Consider the following 25,175-nt stretch of genomic DNA (forward strand, 5'->3'; position numbering starts at 1 on the left):
CTCTTCAACTTGGCTTTTTCTAGACTGTGGTGTCTACTTAGCACAGTAGAGTCGTCTGCACACCCACTGTACTCACCACAGTTTCAGTTTACCTCACTGCAGCATTTTCACAAAATCCTTATTGGATGCATTTTCTATTGCTGCTATCTGAATTACCAGAAATTCATAGATTTAAAGCAACACAAATTTATTATCTCACTGTTCTGTAGGTGAGAAGTCCCACAGGGATCTCACCAGGCTAGAATCAAGGTGTCTGCAGGCTGGATTCCTTTCTGGAGTCTCTAAGGAAGAATCTGTTTCCTTGCTTATTCAGATCGTTGGCAGAATCAGTTCCTTTCATTTACAGGAATGAGGTCTCAGTTGTTTCCTTGTTTATAGCTAGGGACTGTATCCACTTCTAGAGGCTGCCGCACTCTGACTCTCAGCTCCCTTCCTCCATCTTCAAAGCAGCAACAGTACATTGAGGCTCCTCTCCTAGTTCTTTTTCTCCATTGTATCACTCTGATTCTTTTACCTTCTCCTTTTTTTCCCTTCCTTTTATTTATTTATTTATTGTTGACAGGGATTCCCTCTGTCACCCAGGATGAAGTACAGTGGCGTGATCTTGGCTCACTGCAAACTGTCCCCTGGGTTCAAGCAATCCACCCACCTCAGCCTCCCAAGTAGCTGAGACCACAGGCCCACGTCACCATGCCCTGGTATTTTTTTTGTAGAGACAGGGTCTTGCCATGTTGCCCAGGCTGGTCTCAAACTCCTGAGCTCAAGCAATCGGTCCACCTTGGTCTCCCAAAGTGCTGGGATTATAGGCATCAGTCGCAGCACTCAGTCTGCCTTTTACTTTTAAAGACTCCTGTGATTTGACTGAGTCCACCCAGACAGTTTAGAATAATCTCTCTATTTTGAGGTCCATAATTTTAATTTTGTGTAAGATCCATTTTGCCATGTTATACTTTCTATTCATAAGCTTCTTAGTGGTTATAGCTCAAAGGGTGGATGGCGGGGGCACTACTCAGCTTAGCACACTGATTTGGGAAGTGATCCCAGGAAACACAAGTGCAGAAATAAATTGAGAAATGAAAGAAAGCCAATTACATGAGAAATGAGATAAAGAGTTCACTCATGAGTCAGTTACCATGTGGATAACTTGGCTCAATCCCTTTTAGGACTCTCTAAGAAACCATATGAAATGTGTGATATAGCTCAGAATCTTCCTAAGGACTACAGGGCCTGGGACTTTATCTCCACTTCCCATCCTCCTCTGCTTGAATTGGTTGAAGGTTGGCCTGGGAGTGTTAATTCTAATTCACTTTAAGATTGGGCTATGTAACTGCAGAAAAGCAACTATCATGGGTGTGATAAAGCTCACAGGCAAAGGAGAAGGGAGATTCTCACTGGAGGTGGGAAGATTGTCATCTTTGCAGAAAACTGTGCCTCAGCTATTGGCAAACTGTGATAGGCCAAGAGAATACGGAATGGGGCATCAACAGCGTCTGTTATAAGGGCTCACCTCTGAGAATACGGTGAATGCCTTTCAAGGTCTCTCTGCCCTCCCTGCACCACATTTATTTAGCATTAGTGACCTCTTGTCTTCCAATACATGCCCATATCACATGGCCCTGCAGCCTCACCACATGGACTGGGTCTAGGATGGACACTGACCCAGGCTAGGCCAGAGGACCAAGTGACATATGGCCAGTTACTCCTGTAGCAGATGTGCATGGGAACTGTGGGAAGAAATGTTCCATTCATGGTGTGGACTAAAGGATGGTGGATTGCAGAGAGGACCAAAGCAGATGAGCAGAGAGAGGGCTCCAAATGGAGAGCTTAAGCAATTTTATCATGTTTGTTTCTTTTAGAAGCCCAATATCATTTCTTCTCTTTGAAAAAATTTGTTCTGTTGAGACAAGGTAAATGTACTAGTTAATATTGCGACAGTTGTAAAATTTGGAAGCTTACATAAGCATTATAATATGCTCATTGATTCTGTGAGTCAGGAAACCAGAATTTGAACAGGACAAAGTAGAAATGGATTTTCTGTGTGCCAAGATGCCTGCAGATCCCCTCGGAGTACTCCATAGCTGGAGATGACACACCCATACTACTTTCAAAGATTGGAGTTTATTGCAAAGCAGCAGTGAATCATTGCTCACTCTGGGTCCTGGTTCTTCCAGGATTGGCAGGTACACTATGTCCATAAAGAATCTTTCTGAAGTGACCCTTCCTGTCTCTTTTTCCCTCCCAGGACACAGTATGATTGGGTTAGGTCATTACTATCTAACCTGGCACACCCCAGTAGAACCTGGTTTCTTGCTAAGCTACCCCATGGCCAACTGATCCTCTTCCTTCTCAGAACACACATGTTTCCCTCCTGCTCAGATCAACTTTGGCAGAGGTTGAGGCCTGGCTTAGCTGGATGCTTCTTGCACAAGCTGCTTCAAAGCCCTGGGCCTTATTTCTTCAAATAAAAATATGAAGCTGGGTCTCATCCTGGGTGGCCATCCTCTTAGACCCTTGCATCCTTCTCTTCTGTCCTTTCCCAACAGCTGCCCAGTCCTGGTTGGAATATTCTAATACTGACATATTTACCCTCATGAGCCACTCAACCCAGAATCCAATTTTAATTATAATCCAGAAACATCAAGTGATGAGTGAGGCTGCTGTACGAGAATGGGACAGTTCAAGTGTCAATTCAACAGTAAAAACAGTTCTTAGGGCTTTCTTTATCTTATTCTCATCAAAGAGCTTTCTCTGCAGAAGGGACCTACTGGTTCCTCCTTCCTGGTCCTTGATCTTCTGACCTAGAGTGGCTTAATCGTGCTGCCACCTCTCTCTCGAACTCTGGTGCCGAATGATTCCAGGAACTGGGCCATGCTGTGGTGGGAATGACCTTACCCTGAGCATTTCACTCATGCATTGAACAACGGCTGACAGCAGAGCTTAGAGCTGGGCCTTGCAAGGAGAGAAGAATCACATCCTGCAGAAGTCTGTCCTGAGGAACAGGTACTCCAGTCACAGCGAAGACACAGTTGATACCTGGATAACAATAATACAAGACAGGACATGGTAGCAGCAAAAGATATGGGTGTCAGAAGAGGCTGAGAACCCTTCAGGCAGGAACATTCAGAGTTGTTCTTGGAGGAAGTAGGCATGAAGGCTGGGCAGGATTTCAAGAGGCAGAGATGGAGCAAGCAATTCAAGTGAAAGGCATGGCATAGGAAAGGGAGCGCTGGCCACAGGGAGTGTAATGTTGTGATGCAAGGCCACTGTGGAGCCATTGCTGGCATATTAACTGCAAAGTTTTGAATTGAATCAGAAGGGAATTGGAGACCTCCAGACTAAGCATTTATTCATGTATATTTTATTATTTATTTATTTATTTATTTTGAGGCAGGGTCTCACTTTGTCACCCAGGCTGGAGTGCAGTGGCATGATCTCAGCTCACCCTAACCTCCACCTCCCAGGTTCAAGCCATTCTCCTGCCTCAGCCTCCTGAGTAGCTGGGATTACAGGCATGTGCCACCACACCCAGCTAATTTTTTTTTTTTTGGTAGAGACGGGGTTTCATCATGTTGGCCATGCTGGTCTTGAACTCCTAACTTCAAGTGATCTGCCTGCCTCCTCCTCCCAAAGTGCTGGAATTATAGGTGTGAGCCACTGCATCAGTTCCAGACTAAGTATTTAGACATTTGAGGGGATTATTGACAACTGGGCCTCGGGAAGATTATTCTGGAAGATATCTATACAATGACAAGATTGGATTCTGTGGGGGAGGGATTATGTTCGTGGGAAGGAGGGTATGTGTGCTGGTGTGTGTGTGTGGTCCTTGGACCTAACCCCACCACCTACTGGCAGAAGGTCAAGGTTAACTGAAAGTCTTTGCTCACTTCAATCTTCTGCCTCCACCAGAATACCACCTCCCCGTGGGAAAGGGTTTTTAATCCTCACTCAGTATTCTCAGCACCTCTTATCCAATAGCTTTGGAATGAACAACAAGACCTTCATAACAGCCACTGCAACTGCTGTCTCCTTTCCTTTGCTACCCCTCCCTCTCCAGCCATGCCTGCTTCCCCCAAGGCCTCCCGCGGGCCAGGCCCAACCTCCAAAGCCAGCAACTTGAACAAGAGTCCTCTGGCTTTGGAAAGACGGCGGCTTATGTTTTCCTCCTCATGTTTCCTCCCCAGCAGAATCACTCTCTACATAGAAAGCCCTCTCCTCGTCAACACCAGCAAAGCCACTGACACCTTGGGGAATCTCAAGGCTTTGTAAAAGAACGGAAGGAAAGAGAAAGAAAGAAAGAAGAAAGAAAGAAAGAAAGAAAGAAAGAAAGAAAGAAAGAAAGAAAGAAAGAAAGAAAGAAAGAAAGAAAGAAAGAAGAGAAGGAAGGAAAGAGAGAGGAAGGAAGGAAGGAAGGAAAAAAGAAAGAAAAAGAAAGAAGAAAGCGAGAGAGAAAGAAAAAGAATAAAGCGCGAGAGAGAGATATGAAAGAAAGAAAGAGAAAGGAAAGCGAGAAAGAGAGAGAGGAAGGAAGGAAGGAAGGAAAATAAAGGAAAAAAGTCTTGCTTCCAAACACAGAAAAAGGAAATAGAAATACCTAATAATCCCAAAAGGTTATTTGCTGCTTGAGATTCGTGGGGTTTTTTTTTGTGTGTATTCTACCTAGTAACTGCTGAGAAATAAGGCTCGAGACACCATTGGCTGGTTCTGCCGCACTCGGCCAATCCTGGGGCTCTAAACTGCTCAGTGGAAATCTTGGGACTTTTTGGACACCCAGAGAACAGGTCCCAGATCCCGAGTCTGCAACTCCAAACATCGCGATTAATAGGAGGTGAACACAACTTTTCTCTTCTCTTTGGGATGCTTTGTTGTCTGGTGGTGACTGTGCCCATGGGTGAGTTGTAGCGGAAAATCGTCATGTGAGGATCAGAGGGGAAAAGAAAACAGAGGTTAATTCTAGAAGGTAGGGAAGGGAGGGGAGGAGCTACAGCTCCGGGGTTGGGGCGGTAGGTGGGGGCGGTAGGTGCGGGGAGGGGGATCTGCTCTGGACAGGAGAGGGGGTCCTGGGAGACAGGAAGTCTGGGGGGGAGGCGCAGCCTCGCCTGGCTTTACCTCGAGTGTCCCGACTTGGGTCTCGGGGAGGGGGAAGTGGAGGGAGGAGGGTGTGAAAGAATCCAGGGACAACTGAAGAAACCGGACTGTGGCCTGAGAAGTGAGCCAAGGAAGGAGGAAAACGGCCCCCTTGATCTCTGCATTGATGGCTTACTTATGGAATGTTTACGGAATCCCTCTCTCGGACATACCTGAGCCTTGAGATGCAAGCGACTCCCAGAAGTTGGGGCACCGATGAGACCTACTTGAGTGACAAGAGAGTTTGGGCCGACCAGCACTGAGGTGCCAAGACTCCTAGGCTGATTCTCCTCCTCTGTAACCCTAGGCCTCTGGTCCCTGCCTGCCCTGGGTGCTCATGGAACCTGCTGCTGCTCTGCACTTCTCCCTGCCAGCCTCCCTCCTCCTCCTCCTGCTCCTCCTCCTCCTCAGATTGTGTGCACTGGTCTCAGGTAGGGATGTGTGCCACTTGCTGCTGTCACCTCTCAGAAAGGAACATCAACCCTGTAGTCTGCAAAGGGAAAGAAGGAAGGACTGTGGAGTTGTTGACTTATCCTTTCATTCTGAACATGTTCACTGAATTTATACCAGCACTGTCCAAAAGAAGCACAGTGAGGCACAAAGGTCAAGTGCATATACAAGTGCAAATCTTCAAAAAGATTTTTTTAACTTTTTATTTATTTGTTTATTTATTTAGGAAACAGTATATTGCTCTGTTGCCAGGCTGGAATGAAGCACATGGAGAATGAGATCATAACTCACTGTAACCTGAAACTCCTGGGCTCAAGGGATCCTCCCATCTCAGCCTCCCAAGTAGCTGAGAGTACAAGCAAGGGCCACCACACTCGACTAAGTTTTATTTTTTGTAGAGACAGGGTCTCACTATTTTGCCCAGGCTGGTCTCAAACTCCTAGCTGTTAAGGATCCTCCCACTTTGGCCTCCCAAATATCTGCAATTACAGGCGCAAGACCCTGTGCCCATTCTACTTTTTATTTTAAAAGGTAAAAACATACTCGAAATAAATTTTAATAATATATTTTGTTTCATATAAATAATCACGTATCAATATTTAAATGCTTAGTTAATAGAACTATTACCAATGAGATATTTGACATTTTGAAATTTTAAATCTTTATAATCTGCATGTGTTTTACACTTAGAGTTCATTTCTATTGGAACTGTTAAATAGCTAGTGGATAGACACCCTAATGGACAGTTCAAGTTTACACTACACTAAGGCACAGTGCTAGATTGCAGAATGTAGGAAAATCTCAGGGGCACAGGGTGCCCAGGGCGGGCTCCCCAGTGTTTCCTTCATGAAGCAGGAGCTGCCTCAATAGTTACTGCTCCTAGGGGTGGGTGCTGCCAACCAGCCACAGCTACTGGTCCCCAGAAGGGTTCTCAGCCCAAGAACCCCTGTGGCCTTGGAATATCTGCTTCCTTTCATCCCTGGATTTTTTTTTTTTTTTTTTTGCCTTAGAGATGTGATAACTGGCATCCTTGTCTGATTCTGCCCCTTTGTTGAACAGCCCAGTTTACTGTCGTGGGGCCAGCTAATCCCATCCTGGCCATGGTGGGAGAAAACACTACATTACGCTGCCATCTGTCACCCGAGAAAAATGCTGAGGACATGGAGGTGCGGTGGTTCCGGTCTCAGTTCTCCCCCGCAGTGTTTGTGTATAAGGGTGGGAGAGAGAGAACAGAGGAGCAGATGGAGGAGTACCGGGGAAGAATCACCTTTGTGAGCAAAGACATCATCAAGGGCAGCGTGGCCCTGGTCATACACAATGTCACAACCCAGGAGAATGGCATCTACCGCTGTTACTTCCAAGAAGGCAGGTCCTACGATGAGGCCATCCTACGCCTCGTGGTGGCAGGTGCATCACTTCATTTTGCTTTATTACTTTTGCACAGTGTGACTTTTGGGGAAAGTTTCTCCCTTAACCTCAGGCCCATTGCAGACCAATGGATTTCTATCTGGCGTCCCCTTTCCACAGAGAGAGTGGCTTCCTCTTGCAAAAACGCCATGTGAGTGGGTTTGCCCTGCTAAGCTATGGGTTTCACTTCTTTTTTTTTTTTTTTTTCAAGACAGAGTCTTGCTATGTTGCCCAGGCTGGAGTGCAGTGGTGCGATCTCGGCTCACTGCAACCTCTGCCTCCTGGGTTCAAGCGATTCTCCTGCCTCAGCCTCCTGAGTAGCTGAGATTACAGGCATGCACCACCACGCCCGGCTAATTTTTGCATGTTTTTAGTAGAGACCGGGTTTCACCGTGTTGGCCAGGCTGGTCTCAAACTCCTGACCTTGTGATCCACCCTCCTCGGTCTCCCAAAGTGCTAGGATTACAGGTGTGCTCCATCACGCCCAGCCTGGGCTTCACTTCTTCAGAAGCACACGCATTCCTCAGCTGAGGCCATGAGCAGGGGAAAATAGTTAATCTTGGAAAAGAAAGTCTTATGCCTGCCTTGGCACTGAACTGTGCACTTCTGAGAATGAAAGGAGACACTGTCAAAAATTGTCCCAGGGCAATCAGAATCAATAAGAACTGCCCAGAGAACTGCAACATAAAATCTTATTTTTCGATAAATATTAATCTTGACATTTTCTTCTTTCCTGAAATACTGATTGCAGAGAGAGTGACTTTTATATAAATAGATGATTTTTATTAAAGCACAACTAAATATAGAAGCAAAATTATTTATAATTCATGCTAACTCCACAGAGAAAGACTAAGAATTTAGCTGGGAAGAAATTGGCAAGGCTTCAGCATAGAAATGCACTTAAACTGGGATTTCTAAGAGTTTGTTAAAGTGACACTAAGTGATTACCTCAGTGTTGGAGTTAGTGTATTTTGCTTTAAAAGGTATATTTCAGGACTGAAAAAGCCTTTAAAGCGCAGAATAATTCATAGTGATATTTCAGTCCATCAGACCAGTGGAGGCAAAGACTAGGAAATTGGGTTCTTCCCAGGGGGCCCCAAATCATAACAGGTAGGAGATCCCATCTTTGCTACTCACAAAGGCAACCTTACATCTGATTAAAACAATATCGTGGACGGAGGGCTTCTTGACCCATTGTCATGACTGTGTTCACAGCAGCACTGCAGTGTTGCCCAGTAATGAGTGGTTCTATGTGGCAGGGACCCACTACTTTTTCTCTGTAAAACCAACCCTGTCCTGGCCTTCCCCAGTCTGAATTGGGTTGCTGTAGGACTTTTTGTTTGCTTGCTTATTGTACTCTGTTTGTTGGATTGGTTGGTGGCTGATTTTTCCCTTAAATCTATTGTGTCATGCTTACCCTTATTGAACCTATGGAATGTTTTGTAGGACTTTGTTTTCTAATTTGCTGAGGTATTTTAATTTATTTTCTAATTCAAGATTTCTGTGTGAGCCTTCAAATGCACAACTAGTTTTTTTCTCCTGACAAAAATTAAACAGAGCAGAAAGCACTAGGCTTAAGTGATTGCTTTAATTTTCTTTCTTTAACATAATTTGTTGGGAGACTTTACAAAGGAATTATTCAGGAGAAGTTTGGATGATCACACATGACTGAAGAGTCTCCCAGGACCATGCTTTTGCAGCTCTCTCACTCTGGGTATTCTCTTTCATTGAAGGTTCTGGTAAAGATAGAATATATTTAGGATGAGCCTGAATTATTAGGATTTTTGGTGATGATCTCTGAAATTGAGGAGATGATATGGTTATCTTAAGGATCCCAGGGGCATCCAGATATTTCTAATACATTGATGTTCTTAAAGGACTGTAAGAAAATTCTCTATTGGATGGGACCTCTGGGAGGTAAACAACTGTAAATTAGAATAAGAGATGGCTTTGCCAGCCAGCTCTGTCTATTCTAAAAACCATCACCTCCTATGGAGGTAGATAGCCATGGTGATGTGAGGCCCTGAACTACACAGAAGTGTCAGTGACTTTGGTTCAAAAAGTTTCTTAAGATTTAGCCAAGGCTGAGCATGGTGGCCCATGCCTGTAATCCCAGCACTTTGGGAGGTCAAGACAGGTGAATTGCCTTAGCTCAGGAGTTTGAGACCAGCCTGGGCAACATGGCAAAACCCCATCTCTACAGAAAAAAAAAAAAGGAAAAAAAAAGATTCTGCCAACCTGATAGGTTTTTGTCATTAGTGTATTATTTTAGAGCTTCAGGAAATTGAGGTCTGCAGAGAAGTCATCCCAGGAGTGAAAGTGAAATTCTCAACCTGCCTGTTGAGAATTTGGACACACCCTCCTGGAAGTGAGAAAATTAGTCTTTGCTGGAATAAATCGCACAGCATTTATAGCAGACAGATAGATGCTTGGTGCTGTGATGGAGCCTTCAGGTGGAGCATAAAGAAAAGTGTGTAATGTGATCCTTTCTCATCGAGATCTCACATTTTATTTTGCATATTGGTTTCCTGATGTTCTCCAAAACCAAGGGCCTTTTTAGCAACCATCCTTCAAGGTGCAGTAGGGGCTAAGACACCACTGCCTTTTGGCTGAGCCCTGGTCTCCCTTTCCAGGCCTTGGGTCTAAGCCCCTCATTGAAATCAAGGCCCAAGAGGATGGGAGCATCTGGCTGGAGTGCATATCTACAGGGTGGTACCCAGAGCCCCTCACAGTGTGGAGGGACCCCTACGGTGAGGTCGTGCCCACCCTGAAGGAGGTTTCCATCGCTGATGCTGACGGCCTCTTCATGGTCACCACAGCTGTGATCATCAGAGACAAGTATGTGAGGAATGTGTCCTGCTCTATCAACAACACCCTGCTCGGCCAGGAGAAGGAAACTGTCATTTTTATTCCAGGTTAGTTCTCTGCCCTCTGAGACCTATCGAGTGTATGCAGGATCCTCAGCACCCAGATGGAGCCCAGAGCGGGGATGGGGGCAGCAGTGTGTGTGGAATGGTCCTGGGCCCTGAGGAGCTGGAGGTTGCAACTGAGTTGAGGCATCTCCCCTCCTCACAAAGGGAGATTCAAAGAGTCCTAAAACACAAGAGTAGGAGCCTCTTCTCTGAGGGTAAACCTGGTCTTTTTTTTCTTGATTAGGTCTTTATGCTGCAACAATTGTAAAATATTAAGGACAACCATCAGACCTGGAGAGTAGTGTGAGTGGATGACTGTCTACACTTGGCATTCCTGTATGCTGCAGCCATCCCTTCCTGTCTATGGGACTTCCCAAAGGACAGAGCTGGGGAAATTCCCTATTAACAGACATTCATAAATTTATTCATCAAATGTTCAACAAGCATTTCTTATGTTTAAGACTGTACCAGAAACCAAGGGTCAATAATTGAACAAAATATATCAAAATTTCTCTCCTCAAGGAGTTCATATTCTAGAGAGAGACAGCAGCCAGGCACGGTGGCTCACGCCTGCAATCCCAGCACTTCGGGAGGCCAAGGTGGGTGGATCATGAGTTCAGGAGTTCAGGACCAGCCTGGCCAAGATAGTGAAACACCATCTCTACCAAAACTACAAAAATTAACTGAGTGTGGTAGCAGGCACCTGTAATCCCTGCTGCTTGGGAGGCTGAGGCAGGAGAATTGCTTGAACCCGGGCGGCAGAGCTTGAGTCGAGATCGTGCCACTGCACTCCAGCCTGGGCAACAGAGTGAGAGTCTGTCTTAAAAAAGAAAAAGAGAAAAAGGGAGACAGAGAGAGAGAGACAGCAATATATGAAATAATTGAAACAAGTGATTAAATAAATAATTATCTATATATTCTATCACATGGTAACAAGCATGTAGGAAAAATCAAGCAAAGAGAAAATAGAAAGTTCCAGGGGTGTGAGGCATCACAATTATTAAGGTGGTCAGGGAAGACTTCACTGTAAAGATGGAAATTGAGCAATCGAGACAAGGAACCATTAGATGCTTAAGGACTGAGCAGCCAAGGTACAGGAAGAGCATATGCAAAAGGCCTGAGGAAGGAGCGTGTCTGGCAGTTTCCAGGACTCCCAGGAGGTGATGCTGGTGTGGCTGAAATGGAGTGAGTTCAGGAAGTAGGGGGAGATGAATTCACAGAGTGCTGCAACTACGTTATATATGGCAGCACAGGCCACAAACAGGCTTTGGCTTTTAGAGTGAGTGAGTGGGAAGCATTGGAAGGTTTTGAGCAAATAATTAACATGATCTCACTTGGGCTGCTCTGCTGAGAATAGATTACAGAATAGGGCAGAACAAGAAGGAGGGCACTCTAGTATTCCAGGAGTGAGTGATGGTGGTTTGAGGCAGGGTGATGGCTGTGCTGACTCAGGATGGCTGATTAGTTTTATGCCCCCTGGTCCTTTCCGTGGTGACTCCAGATGTTTCTGCTTTGCCCCCTTCTGGGCCCAGCCCTGGCAGTCACTGAGGTGTCAGCCAGTGTTGAGCCAGCATCGCTTTCTCCATCTGAGGTTTCTGAGGGAGAAGCCAACAGAACAGGTGGCTGAGGTGCTCTTCAGATGTGCTCTTAGGGGCACTGTCATCCAGATGTTCTATTACAAACTAAATGGACTTTTCTGGCTGCCTTTTCAGAATCCTTTATGCCCAGCACATCTCCCTGGATGGTGGCCCTAGCTGTCATCCTGACCGCGTCTCCCTGGATGGTGCCCATGGCTGTCATCCTGGCTGTTTGCATCATCTTCATGGCTATGAGCATCTGTTGCATCAAGAAACTTCAAAGGGAAAAAAAGATTCTGTCAGGGGAAAAGGAAGTTGAACAAGAGGAAAAAGAAATTGCACGTAAGGAATTTGTAAAGGAAGTGTGGAAAAATAGAAAGAAATTCAAAAAGAAAAGTTAAATGAGTAGGAGGACAATTGACTGTCATAGAAAGGCCACAGCTCTCACAGGTACTGGCTTAGGGAAGAGAGAGAGGAAATGCACAGCAGGAGCCACAAGGGCTTGGAACTCTCATGTCATAAGAAGTAATCATTCAGAGCTTTCTTTCTTCCATGCTACACACATTGCATTCATTCACCTGGCTATATGCACCACTACATGGCTGAACAAAAGTTCAGACAAAAGTCTAACAATGTGCTGATACTACCCAGCCATCTGATCATACATCATTGCTGGTTTCTGACTGTTCCCTAGGCATAAGGGAAGGGTGACGTTGGTGTTCGTAGAAAGGACGGTTCCTACGTTGTTTACTACATGCTCAATTTCTCTTAGTTCTTCTGTTGAAGACATGATTTTGTTTCTGTATTTTGTTTTCAGAGCAACTTCAAGAAGAATTGCGTAAGTTTAGCCTTTCCTGAACTACTCCGTGTACAATTTGTGTTCTGCTTACTTCGCAGTGTCTCATGACATTCACCTCTGTCTGTCCCTTGCAGGATGGAGAAGAACATTCTTACATGCTGGTGAGTGCCTCTGATGTTCTCTCAGATCTCAGCTTTCTCCCCACTAGCCAGTTAACAGGACTTCTTAGAGGAGATGAGCAAGGGGCCCAGGGCTAGGCGGGGACCATAGAGAACTGGAGTCAGTTCATCAACAGTGTCCCAGCAATGATGCATCATGGCTCTTCCGTCAGGGAATCCCGGCCGCTCTTAGTGAACCCTGAAGTTTACGTCCAGGACCCTTTCTCTTTTGGAATAATTTAATGCATGATTATCAAAGATTTCCCATGCATAGTAGCCCCCCCAAGAGTTACGTTTCAGAAGTTATTGCTCCTTGATTCTGGATCAATTTGAAAGAAGATAATGCTGTCTTAGCAATTTATATCCTGGGAATGGTATAGACTGTGCACAGTTGAAGACCCATGTGAGGAAGAGGCCATAAGGGTCCCCAATAAGCCTGATGCAATGGTGTACAAATAGGTGGCCAGAAATACCTTTCTGCTTCTAAGAGAGCACGATATTCTGCATGTAGTCTGCTAGGGGAGGGGGTTTAGGTGAGTGGGAGGGTGAGTGGGAGAGCACAGAGAAACCAATCGCCCACTTTCAGTGAGTTCTTCTCATCTTGTGATTCGGCACCTCTGCCTGTCAGCACCAAAGAATCCAAACTTTACCAGATACCAGGGCCCATGGACCTTTCCTCTTTGGTGAGTTTCAAAATTGCCACTGTCATTTTGGGACACAGTCACAGCTTGTCACAATCAGACACATCAACTTGTGGAAAAGAGAAAATCATTTTAATGCAGTAGAAAGGTAGACTGAATAAGTAAGAATGCATGCATAAGGTAGAGGTTTGCAGAATGCTCAGCTCCTGGGGCATTTCCTGTATGGGAGAAGTCATCCTGGTAGATGTCAGACCCATATTGTTAAAGCAAAACTGGATTGAAGTATTTCCACCCTAACTTTGCCCACACATCCCTCAGGCACCAGGTTTTCTTTTGCACACATTCATTCTCCTTCTTTATCCTTTGAAGGGTCCCCTTGTCAGCCACTTAAATCAGTTGTCACCTATTAAAACAACCTATAGGACCAATGAAGAGGTCCTTCACCACCTAGGACAGTGTGTAATGACAGACTCGCTTAATTGATCCATTGAGAGGAGTGTGGGGAAAAAATAGGAGATAAAGCTTCTGTGATGGTTTAAGCCAAGTTGGAAAGTTTCTAACTAAATAAAGTCCCAGAGATCATATGTCTTGAATAGAAAAGGGATCAGATCTTAGAATGCTGAGAAAAACTGGGAACCATTAATTTTGGCTCATTTCCTAAACTCTCTGGATTTCACAGAGCCACAATTCTTCTTAACCTGGGGGCACTGCTTCTGTCTCTGGAGAGATAGAAGTGCAGCTTCAGTGATCCTCAGGGTATGAGCTGCCTGGGATCAGGGTGCCTTCATGGAAATGGCCACTACATGGGGAATCCCCTTCAGCTTTCTGAGACCTCTCTGGGGACCAGGAACCACACATTCCCCAGGGTTCCTGAGACCCCAGGCATAAACCTGAGACTTTCTTTGCAGCTGATGTGGTCCTGGATCCAGAGACCGCTCATCCCGAGCTCTTCCTGTCAGAGGACCGGAGAAGTGTGAGGCGGGGCCCCTGCAGGCAGAGAGTGCCTGACAACCCAGAGAGATTCGACAGTCAGCCTTGTGTCCTTGGATGGGAGAGCTTCGCCTCAGGGAAACATTACTGGGAGGTGGAGGTGGAAAACGTGATGGTGTGGACTGTGGGGGTCTGCAGACACAGTGTTGAGAGGAAAGGGGAGGTCCTGCTGATTCCTCAGAATGGCTTCTGGACCCTGGAGATGTTTGGAAACCAATACCGGGCCCTGTCGTCCCCTGAGAGGGTTCTCCCTTTGAAGGAGTCCCTTTGCCGGGTGGGCGTCTTCCTGGACTATGAAGCTGGAGATGTCTCCTTCTACAACATGAGGGACAGATCACACATCTACACATGTCCCCGTTCAGCCTTTACTGTGCCTGTGAGGCCCTTCTTCAGGTTAGGGTCTGATGACAGCCCCATCTTCATCTGCCCTGCACTCACAGGAGCCAATGGGGTCACGGTGCCTGAAGAGGGCCTGACACTTCACAGAGTGGGGACCCACCAGAGCCTGTAGAATCAATTCCTTGGACTCATAGCCATGCAGATAAGCCCTGGCCATCTCAGCAGCCACCGCACAATGCCCCTAATGAAAGACACGCCCTCCTCCCCTCTGGTCATGTAAGAGAACATCTTCCAGCTGCCTTTTTCATACCCACTCCAGCCCTCAGCCCCAGTTTTCTCCTCCTCACTAGGCTGTGGCTTTAGTAGTTCCTTTGCTTGTAATTATGGGATGGGATTCAGGCATAGGGAACTAGTTGTTACACAGCTCCCAGCCAAGAAGAAAGTGAGAGAAGCTGTTGGGCAGCGAACCTGCTGTTTAACATCAGGGTGACCACATTAAGCCCAATATGCCAGTTGGCACCAGATGCTGCGGACTTGGAATGAGGCCAACAGGGTTCACCAGGATGAGAGAGGAGAGAGGAATCCACAGGACCACCAGAAGGGAGAGGGAACCAGATATGCAGATCAGAGATAGAGTAAGTGGAACCAGAGAGCTGGGAGGGACCAAGGTTGTAAGGGTGGCTAAGTCCCACCATAACAGCTAAAGGGTCCTGGGAGATGATGGCTCATTTCCACCCAACCCCAGGATTTCCACAGCACACACCCACAGGCCTGGACCTGGGACAAAGATGAGGAAGAACATGGACTCATGTGGATGTAGTTTGGCTCAGATGTCCCTGCAATAAACAAGGGGTCAGTACTTAGTCCCTGAGTGTGGTTGAGGTTTGAGGTCCTGGTCGAGCAGGGCAGTACTGGACCAGGTCTGTGTCAGCATTCAGGTTCAGTGGAGACACCAGTGGTTTCAAAGGTCCTGATCTAATTATGTTTTTAGACACTTAGAAATTATTGAGGACCTTAAAGAGCTTTTGTTTGTTTGGGTTAATATTTGTTAATATTTATGGCATTTGACATTGAAACAAAAATTTAAAATGTTATCTTTTAATTTATGTTAAAATAGCATGAATAAATCAATTATAGGTTAATGTAAATAGGATGTTTTGTGAAAAAGCAATCTATTGCGTCCAAATAAAAGAAAAAGAAGTGTGACACTGGTTAACTTTTTCCAAATCTCATGTCTGGCTTAATAGAAGATGTTTGTATTCTCATATCTACCTTTGTATTAGCCCTATTGTTGTATCATAGGTCATATTAGCTCAGAAAAACTTTACTGCACCTTACTGAGAGAATGAGATGAAAAACGATTAATGTTTCATTATTATTATTGTGAAAATAGTATTAACATTGGGGACTCCTTAAGAGTACATCAGAGTTCTCCCTAGGAATCCCAAAACCACATTTTGAAACTAGAATAGTGGATCCTGGAAGTTAATCCATGTGCTGGTTAATTTTAGATGTCAACTTGACTGGATTAAGGAATATCTAGACAACATAATTTCTGGGTGTGTCTGTGAGTGTGTTTCCAGAAGAGATTGGCATGTGAGTCAGTGGGAAATTCTCCCCTCCTGTTAGCTGGGGGCCCAATGCAACAAAAAAGGCAGAGGAAAGGCAAATTCTTCTGTCCCCTGAGGCATTCTTCTTCTGCCCTTGGACATCAGGATTTGTACCAGGAGGCCCTGGGTTCTCAGGCCTTTCGCTTTGGACTGAGATTTACACAATCGGCTTAATCGGCTTCTCTACTTCTGAGGCTTTCGGACTTAAACTGAGCCATGCTACCAGCATCCCAGGGTCTCCAGCCTACAGACGGGCTGTCATGGGATTTCTCAGCCTCCATAATCACATAAGCCAATTTCCCTAATAAACGCCCACTCATCATATATATATGTATATCTGTATTGTATCGGTTTTGTCTCTCATGAGAACCCTGACTAATACAATCAGGCATCTAAAATTCTGGCTTGCATGGTAATATTTTAGGTTTGAGACAATTCAATAATCCAACAGAACTGAAAAAATTTTAAATAATCCAAAATCGTATTACTGCAGTTACACATAGACACATTATTGAAAGAATCCAGAGTGATTCTTTCAACCTCTGGGGTTGAGGATCAGATCACACGTGGCCTTGAAATTCATCATGCTGACTGGGACTTTACCTCTGAGAGGGGAGCCACTGGAATGTTTGACAGAAAAAGGCCTGGACTTACTACAGATGCTAGACTGAGATGGGCTGTGGGTAGAGGTGGTGGATGGAAGCCTGAGGACCCAGCTGGAAGCTACTACAGTGATCCAGAGAGGAAATCCCGATGACTTGTACCAGGGAGGAGCCATGAAATGATATGATGCTGGATTTATTTTCAAGACAGAGTAAAAAGGCTTTGCTGATAAATGTGGGGTGTAAAAAAGGAGGGCATCAAGGGTGACCACAAGGTTTTGGTCCTAAGAAACAATACAGATGGAGCTGCCACTTATGGAGATGAGGAAACTGAGGGAGAAGTCCATTTTGGAGGCCAGGGAAGGAGCCAGCATAGAATCCACGGTCAGTTTTGGACACGTTCAGGTTGAGGAGCTTACTAGAGATCCCTGTGGAGATGCAGAGTAGGCAGGTCAATAATAAATGTGCAGGCCGGGCACAGTGGCTCACGCCTGTAACCCCAGCACTTTGGGAAGCTGAGGGGATGGGTTACCTGAGGTCAAGTGTTCAAGACCAGCCTGGCCAACATGGTGAAACCCCGTTTCTATGAAAAATACAAAAATTAGCTGGGTGCGGTGGCATGTGCTTGTAATCCAAGCTACTCGGGAGGCTGAGGTAAGAGAATCACTTGAACCTGGGAGGCTGAGGTTGCAGTGAGCCAAGATCATGCCACTGCACTTTAGCCTGGGAGACAGAGCGAGACTCCATCTCAAAAAATAATAAATAAACAAACAAACAAATAAACAAATGATAAATGTGCAGTCCTGGCAACAGGTCAGGGCTGGAAACACAACTTATTCTCTTTGTCTTCTGTATCTTCATGTTTGCTGCCGCTGCCTGTTTCACTTTAATGCATTAGTGATCTATTGCTGCATAACAAATTACCACAAACTTCATAGTTTAAAACAGCACACACTTATCATTTTAGTTTCTGTGAGTCAAAAGTCCAGGCAGAGCTTGGTGGGCTTCTCTGCTCAGAACTTCACAAAGCAAAAGTCAAGGTATTGGTCAGGCTGTAGCCTCATCTGGAGTCTCAACTGTGGGAGAGTCCTCTTTCCAGATCACTCAGGTCGTTAACAGAATTCATTTAATTACAGGTGTAGGACTGAGGGCCCTGGTTCCCTGCAGGCTGAAGCTGGAGTCTGCGCTCAGCTCCTACAGGCCTCCTCAGCTCCCTGCTATGTGGGTCTCCCACGGTGACTACTTTCCTCTTCATAGCCAGCTAGAAAGACAGAGCCTCTAGAGTGGGTCAACTAGCAAGACAGTCTTATGCTACATAATGTAGTTATGGAAGGGACATCCCATCAGCTTTACCATATTTTATTGGTTAGCAGCAAGCCACAGGTTCAGCTTACCCTCAGGGAAAGTACAGGCTGCAAACTGCAAGAGAAGTAATCGTAAGGGGTACACTCCAGAGTCTGTCGGCCACACCATATAAAAAGCTCAAGTTTCTCCCATTGTAACTGGCCTCCTTCCCCTTTCCCTGGGCAATACTAGGTCTCTACTTCCATACAAGCAAAGACTCAGAAAGAGAACACATGCATGGTCGTCAGGCACTGTTTGCCATGATGATGGCCACTGCTGTACCACACCATAAACATTGTCTTATCAGTTACTAATGGTTTCCCAACCATTAAATCCTTTATACATTTCTATTTTCCCCTCCCACCCCCATGCCTTTTTTTAAGAGAGAGACAGTATCTTGCTCTGCCCCAGGCTAGAGTTCAGTGGTGTGATCATAGCTAAGTGTGGCCTTGATCTCCTGGGCTCAAGTGATCCTCCTGCCTTAGCATCCCATAGTGCTGGAATTATAGCTGTGAGATACTGGATCTCGCTTGTCATTATACACTTCTGCCCGTTCTTCATGGACAATCTTGAATTCTGCATAGACCTGCCTGAGTAGGTGTTCCTGCCTATATGGCATCTGCCTCTTCAATCCCCAGGGCCCTCTTCTTGGTCTTTCTCTGCTCCTAGGGAGATCTTTCTCAGAATTCTTGCTCCACTTGCTCCAGAACTGCTGAAATTCCTTAGGCTTTGGTCCTGGGATCTTATTTCACACCACATATGCTCTTGTAGGGTCCAATCCATTTTCAGAGCTCTATCCCATGAACAGACCCCAAGAGCACCTGCATTTCTGTCTCCAGCCCCACACATTCCCTGAACTCAATGCCCACTAGGCATCTCTCAATTATTGTGTCCAAAACTAAATTCCCATCAACCCTGCCTACCCATCTTTGTCTGAGTGAGTGACACCACCTAAGAATCATTTTAGCCTTCTCTTGTTCTCTCTTAACCCACCACATCTGACTGATAGCCAAGTCCTGCTATTTGCACTTCCTTTCAATAGTCCAGCTTAGTGGTTTGATCACAGACTCTGGAGTGAGACAGCCTGGGCTCAAGGCCCAGCTCAGAAAGAAACTACTCATGTGGCCTTGGGGAGTCATTTAACCTCCCTGGACCTCAGCTTTTACTCTATGAAATGTGGGAAATAAGGTACCTCTTAGTGTTGTTTTGAATCTTATTAATACATGTAAATTTCAAAGCACAATACCAACATCATAGTCAGTTCTATGTAAGTATTTGTTAGTATTAATATTAATAGCTGATCCAGACTCCACTCCCCCATCTCCAAGCCGTCATCATTTCTTGCCTAGAGTGTCACAGTAACTTACTTCCAGGTCTCCCTATCTCCTAACATCTGGCCCACCGGATGAGGACGGGATATATTGTGCAACCCTGGCAGGCATCATCCCATAGAATACAATGTAAATGGCACCCCCTACCTTCCATCTTCCCTGGCATCTGCCCCACTGCTATTTTCAATGTACACATTTTCTCATGTCAAACTTTTCAGAGATTTTCTCTTCATCTTCACACTAAAACTCCAACTCACAGCAGGCATCTATTGATGTTGTCTCCAGGGGAGGTGGATTTGAAGTCAATTCAGGGATCAGAATTGAGCCTTTCAGAATGGAAGACAATGAAATTCCTTGAGGGTTAATACATGCAGGTGCTATGCTAACTCTTCCTTAAATAACTTATGGAACACATCTCATTTCCACCCTACAGACGAAGAAACAGAGACATGAGTAGTTAGTTAACTGGCTTTGGGTTCTAGGGCTAATGAGTTGTGGATGAAAACAGATGAAGATAGAACTTAAAAAAACCTAGAGACAGTAGATAGTAAGCCAGTGTGCCTGTGACGTGCTGACAGATATCTAGATGTAGTATAAAGAAAATTTGTGTTCATGGGAGGTCCTAAAGGCAACAAGAGGTGAGATAACCATGAGAAATGGACATTTCTTGATGAGACTAACTCAATAAAGGAGACAGATTTCTGGGCATTTTGCCCCACCTATTGCATGCAGGACACTGCACTAGGTCTTCTAAAAGACAAAGAGAAGATAGCATCAAGTGCCTTGGTCTTGAAGGAGGTCTGAGTGCACTTTCACTGAGCGTACATTCTTGTGACTTTTTTTTTTATTTTTCATACACCATTGTAAGCAAACTGCATGTATTACCTCATTCCATCCTCACAATAGCACCCCTAAAAGTCAACTGCTATTACTGTCCTTGTTTTCCTGATAAGGAAACCAGAGCACAGAGAAGTTAGGTAACTAGTCCAAGGTCACGTAGGCCACCTAGCTTGAGAATTAGTGCTCTTATCAACTGCATTTATGCAACCTCTACTCACTAATTTTGTACTTCAGTGGCCAAGACCTGCTAGATGGTAGTTTCTCAATAAAAATTTGTTGAGTCACTGAATTTATTTCTGCCCCATTTCACATCCATTTCTTTCCCAAGACTTTTTTCCCAGGGTTCTGTGTGAAGGACTGCATGAGAAGTGGACCAAGGGGCCTGATAATTTGGAAACTACAAACTTCAGAGATACTATGTATTTGGCCCAGAAACTCCTAATCTAAAGCTTAGCACCTCAGCTGCTTCTTTGTGTCAAAGTGATTTGGATCCTTCAGGCAAGGGTGGGTGATCGCTCTTACTGATACAATGTCAAGCAACACAGCTTCTGATAGACTATGAATTTAAAAATAAGCAAATGAGGTGCAGTAGCTCACATCTGAAATCCCAGCACTTTGGGAGGCAAAGGCTGGCAGATCACCTGAGGTCGGGAGTTCGAGACCAGCCTGGCCAACATGGCAAAACCCTGTCTACTAAAAATACAAAGATTAGCTGGGTGTGGAGGGAGGTGCCTGTGATCCCAGCTATTCGGGAGGCTGAGGTAGGAGAATCGATTGAAACTGTGAGGCAGAGGTTGCAGTGAGCCGACAGCATGACACTGCACTCTAGCCTGGGAGACACAGTGAGACTCCATCTCAAAAAAAAGAAAGTGAACAAATAAATAAAGATGATGGATGGATAGGGAACGAGCAGTGATATGGATTATAATAAAGTAAGAAAGTTTAGTAAAATATTAACTCTATCAACACAATTTACATGGTAGGTATATTGGTATTCCCTGAAAATTCTTTCACCTTTGCTTTATGTTTTAGAAGTTTTATGATAAACTGTTGGGGAGGAAAAAGGGAGAGGGAAAAATTGTGTACCTCTGCTGATAAGAGACCAGAAATACCACTGGCTTAAGCAAAACATGGGTTTTCTTGTTTTGTTTTCTTTTGTTTTGTTTTTTTAAGACGGAGTCTCTCTCTGTCGCCCAGGCTGGAGTGCAGTGGCGTGATCTTAGCTCACTGCAAGCTCCGCCTCCTGGGTTCACGCCATTCTCCTGCGTCAGCCGCCTGAGAAGCTGGGACTACAGGCACCCGCCACCATGCCCGGCTAATTTTTTTGTATTTTTAGTAGAGACGGGGTTTCACCGTGTTAGCCAGGATGGTCTCGATCTCCTGACCTCGTGATCCGCCCGTCTTGGCCTCCCAAAGTGCTGGGATTACAGGCGTGAGCCACCGCGCCTGGCCGGTTTTCTTGTTTTTTTCTTTTTATGTGAAATGTATTCAGATGGTAGTAGTCCAAGGCTGATCTGGCACCTCAGAGATGTCATTCATGCCCCAGATTCCTTCTGACTTCATTCTCTGCTGTCTCTGCATGTGGCTTCCAACCTCAAGGTTGCCTCATGGTCCCAGGAGGGCTGCTGCACCTCTAGACCAAAAGCCTACATCATAGGCAAGAGGAAGAAGTACAGAGAGTGTACCGTCACACTCCCAGCTCTTTTGGCCCCTCCTTTGAAGGATCTCTTGGAGAAGCAGAGGCCCACAAGTTTCACCTACAAAACACTGGTTCCAACTTAGTCCCTTGGCCTCTGCTGTCTATGAGATGGAAGAGCACGTTGCAGTACCTAAGGAAATTAGGCCTTATCACCAAGAAGAAAGGGGGAATGCATGATGCAGAAGCGACCAGCCATCTCAACCAGATACTACACAGCCTAAATTCAAACATTTACAATATAATCAAATTGCCTTAGCCCCAGTCACATCTTAGCCTTAGGAACTTTAATCATTAACTTACAATGCCAAAAAGTGTGTTTTGAGGTCCTAGGCCACAGAAAGAACCAATTTGTTCCATGGACCTCTTACAGAGACAGCATTCACAGTTCATCTAGAGTCTGGCCTCAGAGAATACGTACTCCACTGGCAGCACGAGAAACAAATACACAGAAAAATACAATGTAGCACAAACCAGGAGCTGAGAGTGAATGGAGATGCTCAGCAACACCTGCACTAAAAATTTGCTGAAAAAGGTAAAACATGTCAAGCAGCATTGCCTCTGGAAACCAGAAAAATTATGCTATTTGATAACAGATCCTATGCCTGGATGCTGGAGGTACTTAAAAATATGTATTGTGGGCCAGATGCGGTGGCTGAAGCCTGTAATCCTAGCACTTTGGGATCCGAGGCAGGAGGATCACTTGAGCTCGGGAATTTGAGGCCAGCCTGGCCAACATGGCAAAACCCCATTTCTACTAAAAATACAAAAAGTAACGGGGCATGGTGGCGAGCACCTGTAATCCCAGTTATTAGGGAGCTGAGGCACGAAAATCGCTTGAACCCAGGAGGCGGAGGTTGCAGTGAGCCGAGAACCTGCCACTGCACTCCAACCTGGGTGACACAGTGACACTCCCATTCAAAAAAAAAAAGTTCATTGTGTCTGGTTTTCTTTCCATTTATACGTTTATTTGACTCTGTAGTAAAATCTCCTCCTCCTTCATGTACCCATATTCATGCAAGCAAACGTTAGCAAACTGCCACAGTAGCATTTTAATTAGTGCACATCTTTCTCTCTTCACCACATTAAAATCTTTTCCCATTTTGTTCTGCTGATATTTCTATAATGATAAAAGACATAAGACAAGTAAATATATAGAAGTGCTTATATACACATACACGCAAGAATGAAAGAGAGAAACGTAAACACTAAGGGAGATAGGGCTGGAATTTTTCTTCAACGTATACAATTCAATGTACTTTCAGTTTTCATTTCAGCCCTCCTCAGTGGTTTCTACCCAGCAACTGATGAGAAACATCACCTCTGAGCCAATCAAAAAGCTAATTCTTCCAAAGAGAGATTGTTATTATTCCTCACGATGACCAGACAGCCTCTGCTTTCTTTTTCCTTTCTTCCACATGGAGATTCAACCATAATAGAAAGAATGGAGAACTATTAACCATCTTTCTTCAGTGGGCTGTGATTTTCAGAGGGGAATGCTAAGAGGTGAGTGGGGGAAGTGGATTAGAGCCTAGGCCACAATGCCTGGAAGGACAGGGGCTGAATCGCTGAGAGTGGTGAGTGGGCATGCAGGGAGAGTACTCGCCCAGAGAAAGGGGTGTGTGCCTGACGGAGTGCACACGCACACATGTGGACACATGGAAAGGGGAGAAGTAGTGCAAAGAATAAAGACCTGCAGAGTTTGGGATTTGGTGAAGAAATAGTCTAATTGCATGTTCTTAAGAACGTATGGTAGTCAGAAAAGGGCAAACAATCTTTAAAATCTGTTCTGGACAACTCAAGGCATCTATTCTAAGAGATTCTAAAAAGAGGTGTCCCTTATAGATTCATATGTAAATTTGTTCATTACAGAAATATTAAAAATATAGAAAAGTCTGAACCAGCATACATATACAACAGGTGGGGGATAGACAAAGAATGCATGGTTCAATCATAAAAGAGATTTCCATGCAGCCTTTAGGAATCGTGTTTTTAATGAAGGGCAATTATTTATAATTTTAACAATGTTAGATCCACACATTAAACCTTGTTTTAAAATCTTTTAGGAACAGTATGTGTTTTTCCTTTTATTCATCATTTCCCCCAAACCTAATGAATGCTATCCAATGGATACAATCTATTTCATTGTATGAATATACAATTTTTTGTTTGTTTTGAGATGGAGTCTTGCTCTGTCGCCCAGGCTGGAGTGCAGTGGCAGGTTCTCAGCTCACTGCAGCCTCTGCTTCCCGGGTTCCAGTGATTCTCCTGCCTCAGTCTCCTGGGTAGCTGAGATTACAGGTGCACGCCACCACACCCAGCTAGTTTTTGTATTTTTAGTAGATTCGGAGTTTTGCCATGTTGTCTAGGCTGGTCTCAAACTCCTGACCTCAGGTGATCTGCCCGCCTCAGCCTCCCAAAGTGCTGGGATTACAGGCGTGAGCCACCACACCCAGCCTTTACAATTATTTTTTAACACTTCCCTAGTTTGGACTATTTCTCTTTTCTGCATTTGGGTATTGTAGATTTTACTGTATTGAGCAGCCTAACACATAAATTTTTGTCTTAGTTTCTGATTTTCTTTTTTCTGCAACACTAATTCCTACAAGTGGAACTTTTGGGTCAAAGCACACAACTTTTTTTTTTTTTCTTTTAATAGCCATTCCTTAGTAAAGCATATAACTTTTTTTAAGGCCCTTGATATATATATGGTGAAAATATTTCCAGAAATATTTACGTTTTCACTACCAAAGTATATGACTACTACTATAGATATTTTATTTTATTGATTGATTGATTTGTAGAGATGGGGTTTCATTATGTTGACCAGGCTGGTCTTGAATTCCTGGGCTCCAGGGATCCTCCCACCTCAACCTCCCAAATTGCAAGGATTACAGGCATGAACCACTACTTAAACTTGTATTCCTTTATGCTTTTTTTCATTTGCAATATTGACTATAATCAGGAAAAAAAAATATCCTTTAAGAAGAAGAAAAACTTATGTCTCACTCTAAGGACAGCAGAGAAATTGTTAACTCAGGAAAAATGATAATAAAAATGATACCCCCTCTATAGCCACATAAAGAGCAGTTTCGAGGAGCAAAGGATGTGGTGAAATGCATTGTTTACTCTGGGTGGGTGCAAGATCCAGGCAGAGGTGGAGCATGGCCGGCTGCACAGATCTCTGTTCCCTTGTTTCCTTTACATCCCTCCCCACCTCCCTCTGCACATCTTGTTCTCAGAGGCCATTCCCAGACCCACAGCAAGAGGGATTATGGCTGCAAGCCTCATGTTCCTTTGTTTTGGAAGAAACTGTTGAGGAGTTAGTATTTACTGAGCAGCTAATATGTTCCCA

General features: G+C 44.8%; 1 protein-coding gene across 2 annotated transcripts; it reads left to right on the forward strand.

Moving 5' to 3' along the window:
- The first annotated feature begins 4,756 nt into the window (after positions 1-4,756).
- BTN2A2 (butyrophilin subfamily 2 member A2) lies at positions 4,757-15,573 on the forward strand. 2 transcript variants are annotated; one of them, XM_030817427.1, is made up of 8 exons: positions 4,757-4,825; positions 5,432-5,555; positions 6,634-6,981; positions 9,615-9,896; positions 11,606-11,866; positions 12,288-12,308; positions 12,404-12,430; positions 13,977-15,573. In XM_030817427.1, exons 2-8 carry the CDS (start codon positions 5,462-5,464, stop codon positions 14,567-14,569), a joined length of 1,626 nt encoding a protein of 541 aa, XP_030673287.1. In that variant the 5' UTR covers positions 4,757-4,825; positions 5,432-5,461; the 3' UTR covers positions 14,570-15,573. The 2 variants fall into 2 exon arrangements, with proteins under 2 accessions (XP_030673287.1, XP_003263337.1); XM_003263289.4 differs by lacking the exon at positions 9,615-9,896 and having other exon boundaries at positions 11,606-11,812; positions 13,824-14,610.
- Positions 15,574-25,175: the final 9,602 nt, after the last annotated feature.

This window comes from Nomascus leucogenys, chromosome 8 (genome assembly GCF_006542625.1).
Source record: "Nomascus leucogenys isolate Asia chromosome 8, Asia_NLE_v1, whole genome shotgun sequence".
NCBI classification, from domain to species: Eukaryota; Metazoa; Chordata; class Mammalia; order Primates; family Hylobatidae; genus Nomascus; species Nomascus leucogenys.

Coding starts and splice junctions, on each gene's coding strand:
- BTN2A2 (XM_030817427.1), top strand. CDS start 5,462: ATGGAACCTGCTGCTGCTCTGCACTTCTCCCTGCCAGCCTCCCTCCTC. Junction 5,556..6,633: donor ATTGTGTGCACTGGTCTCAG/GTAGGGATGTGT, acceptor TTTGTTGAACAG/CCCAGTTTACTGTCGTGGGG. Junction 12,431..13,976: donor AAGAACATTCTTACATGCTG/GTGAGTGCCTCT, acceptor CTTTCTTTGCAG/CTGATGTGGTCCTGGATCCA.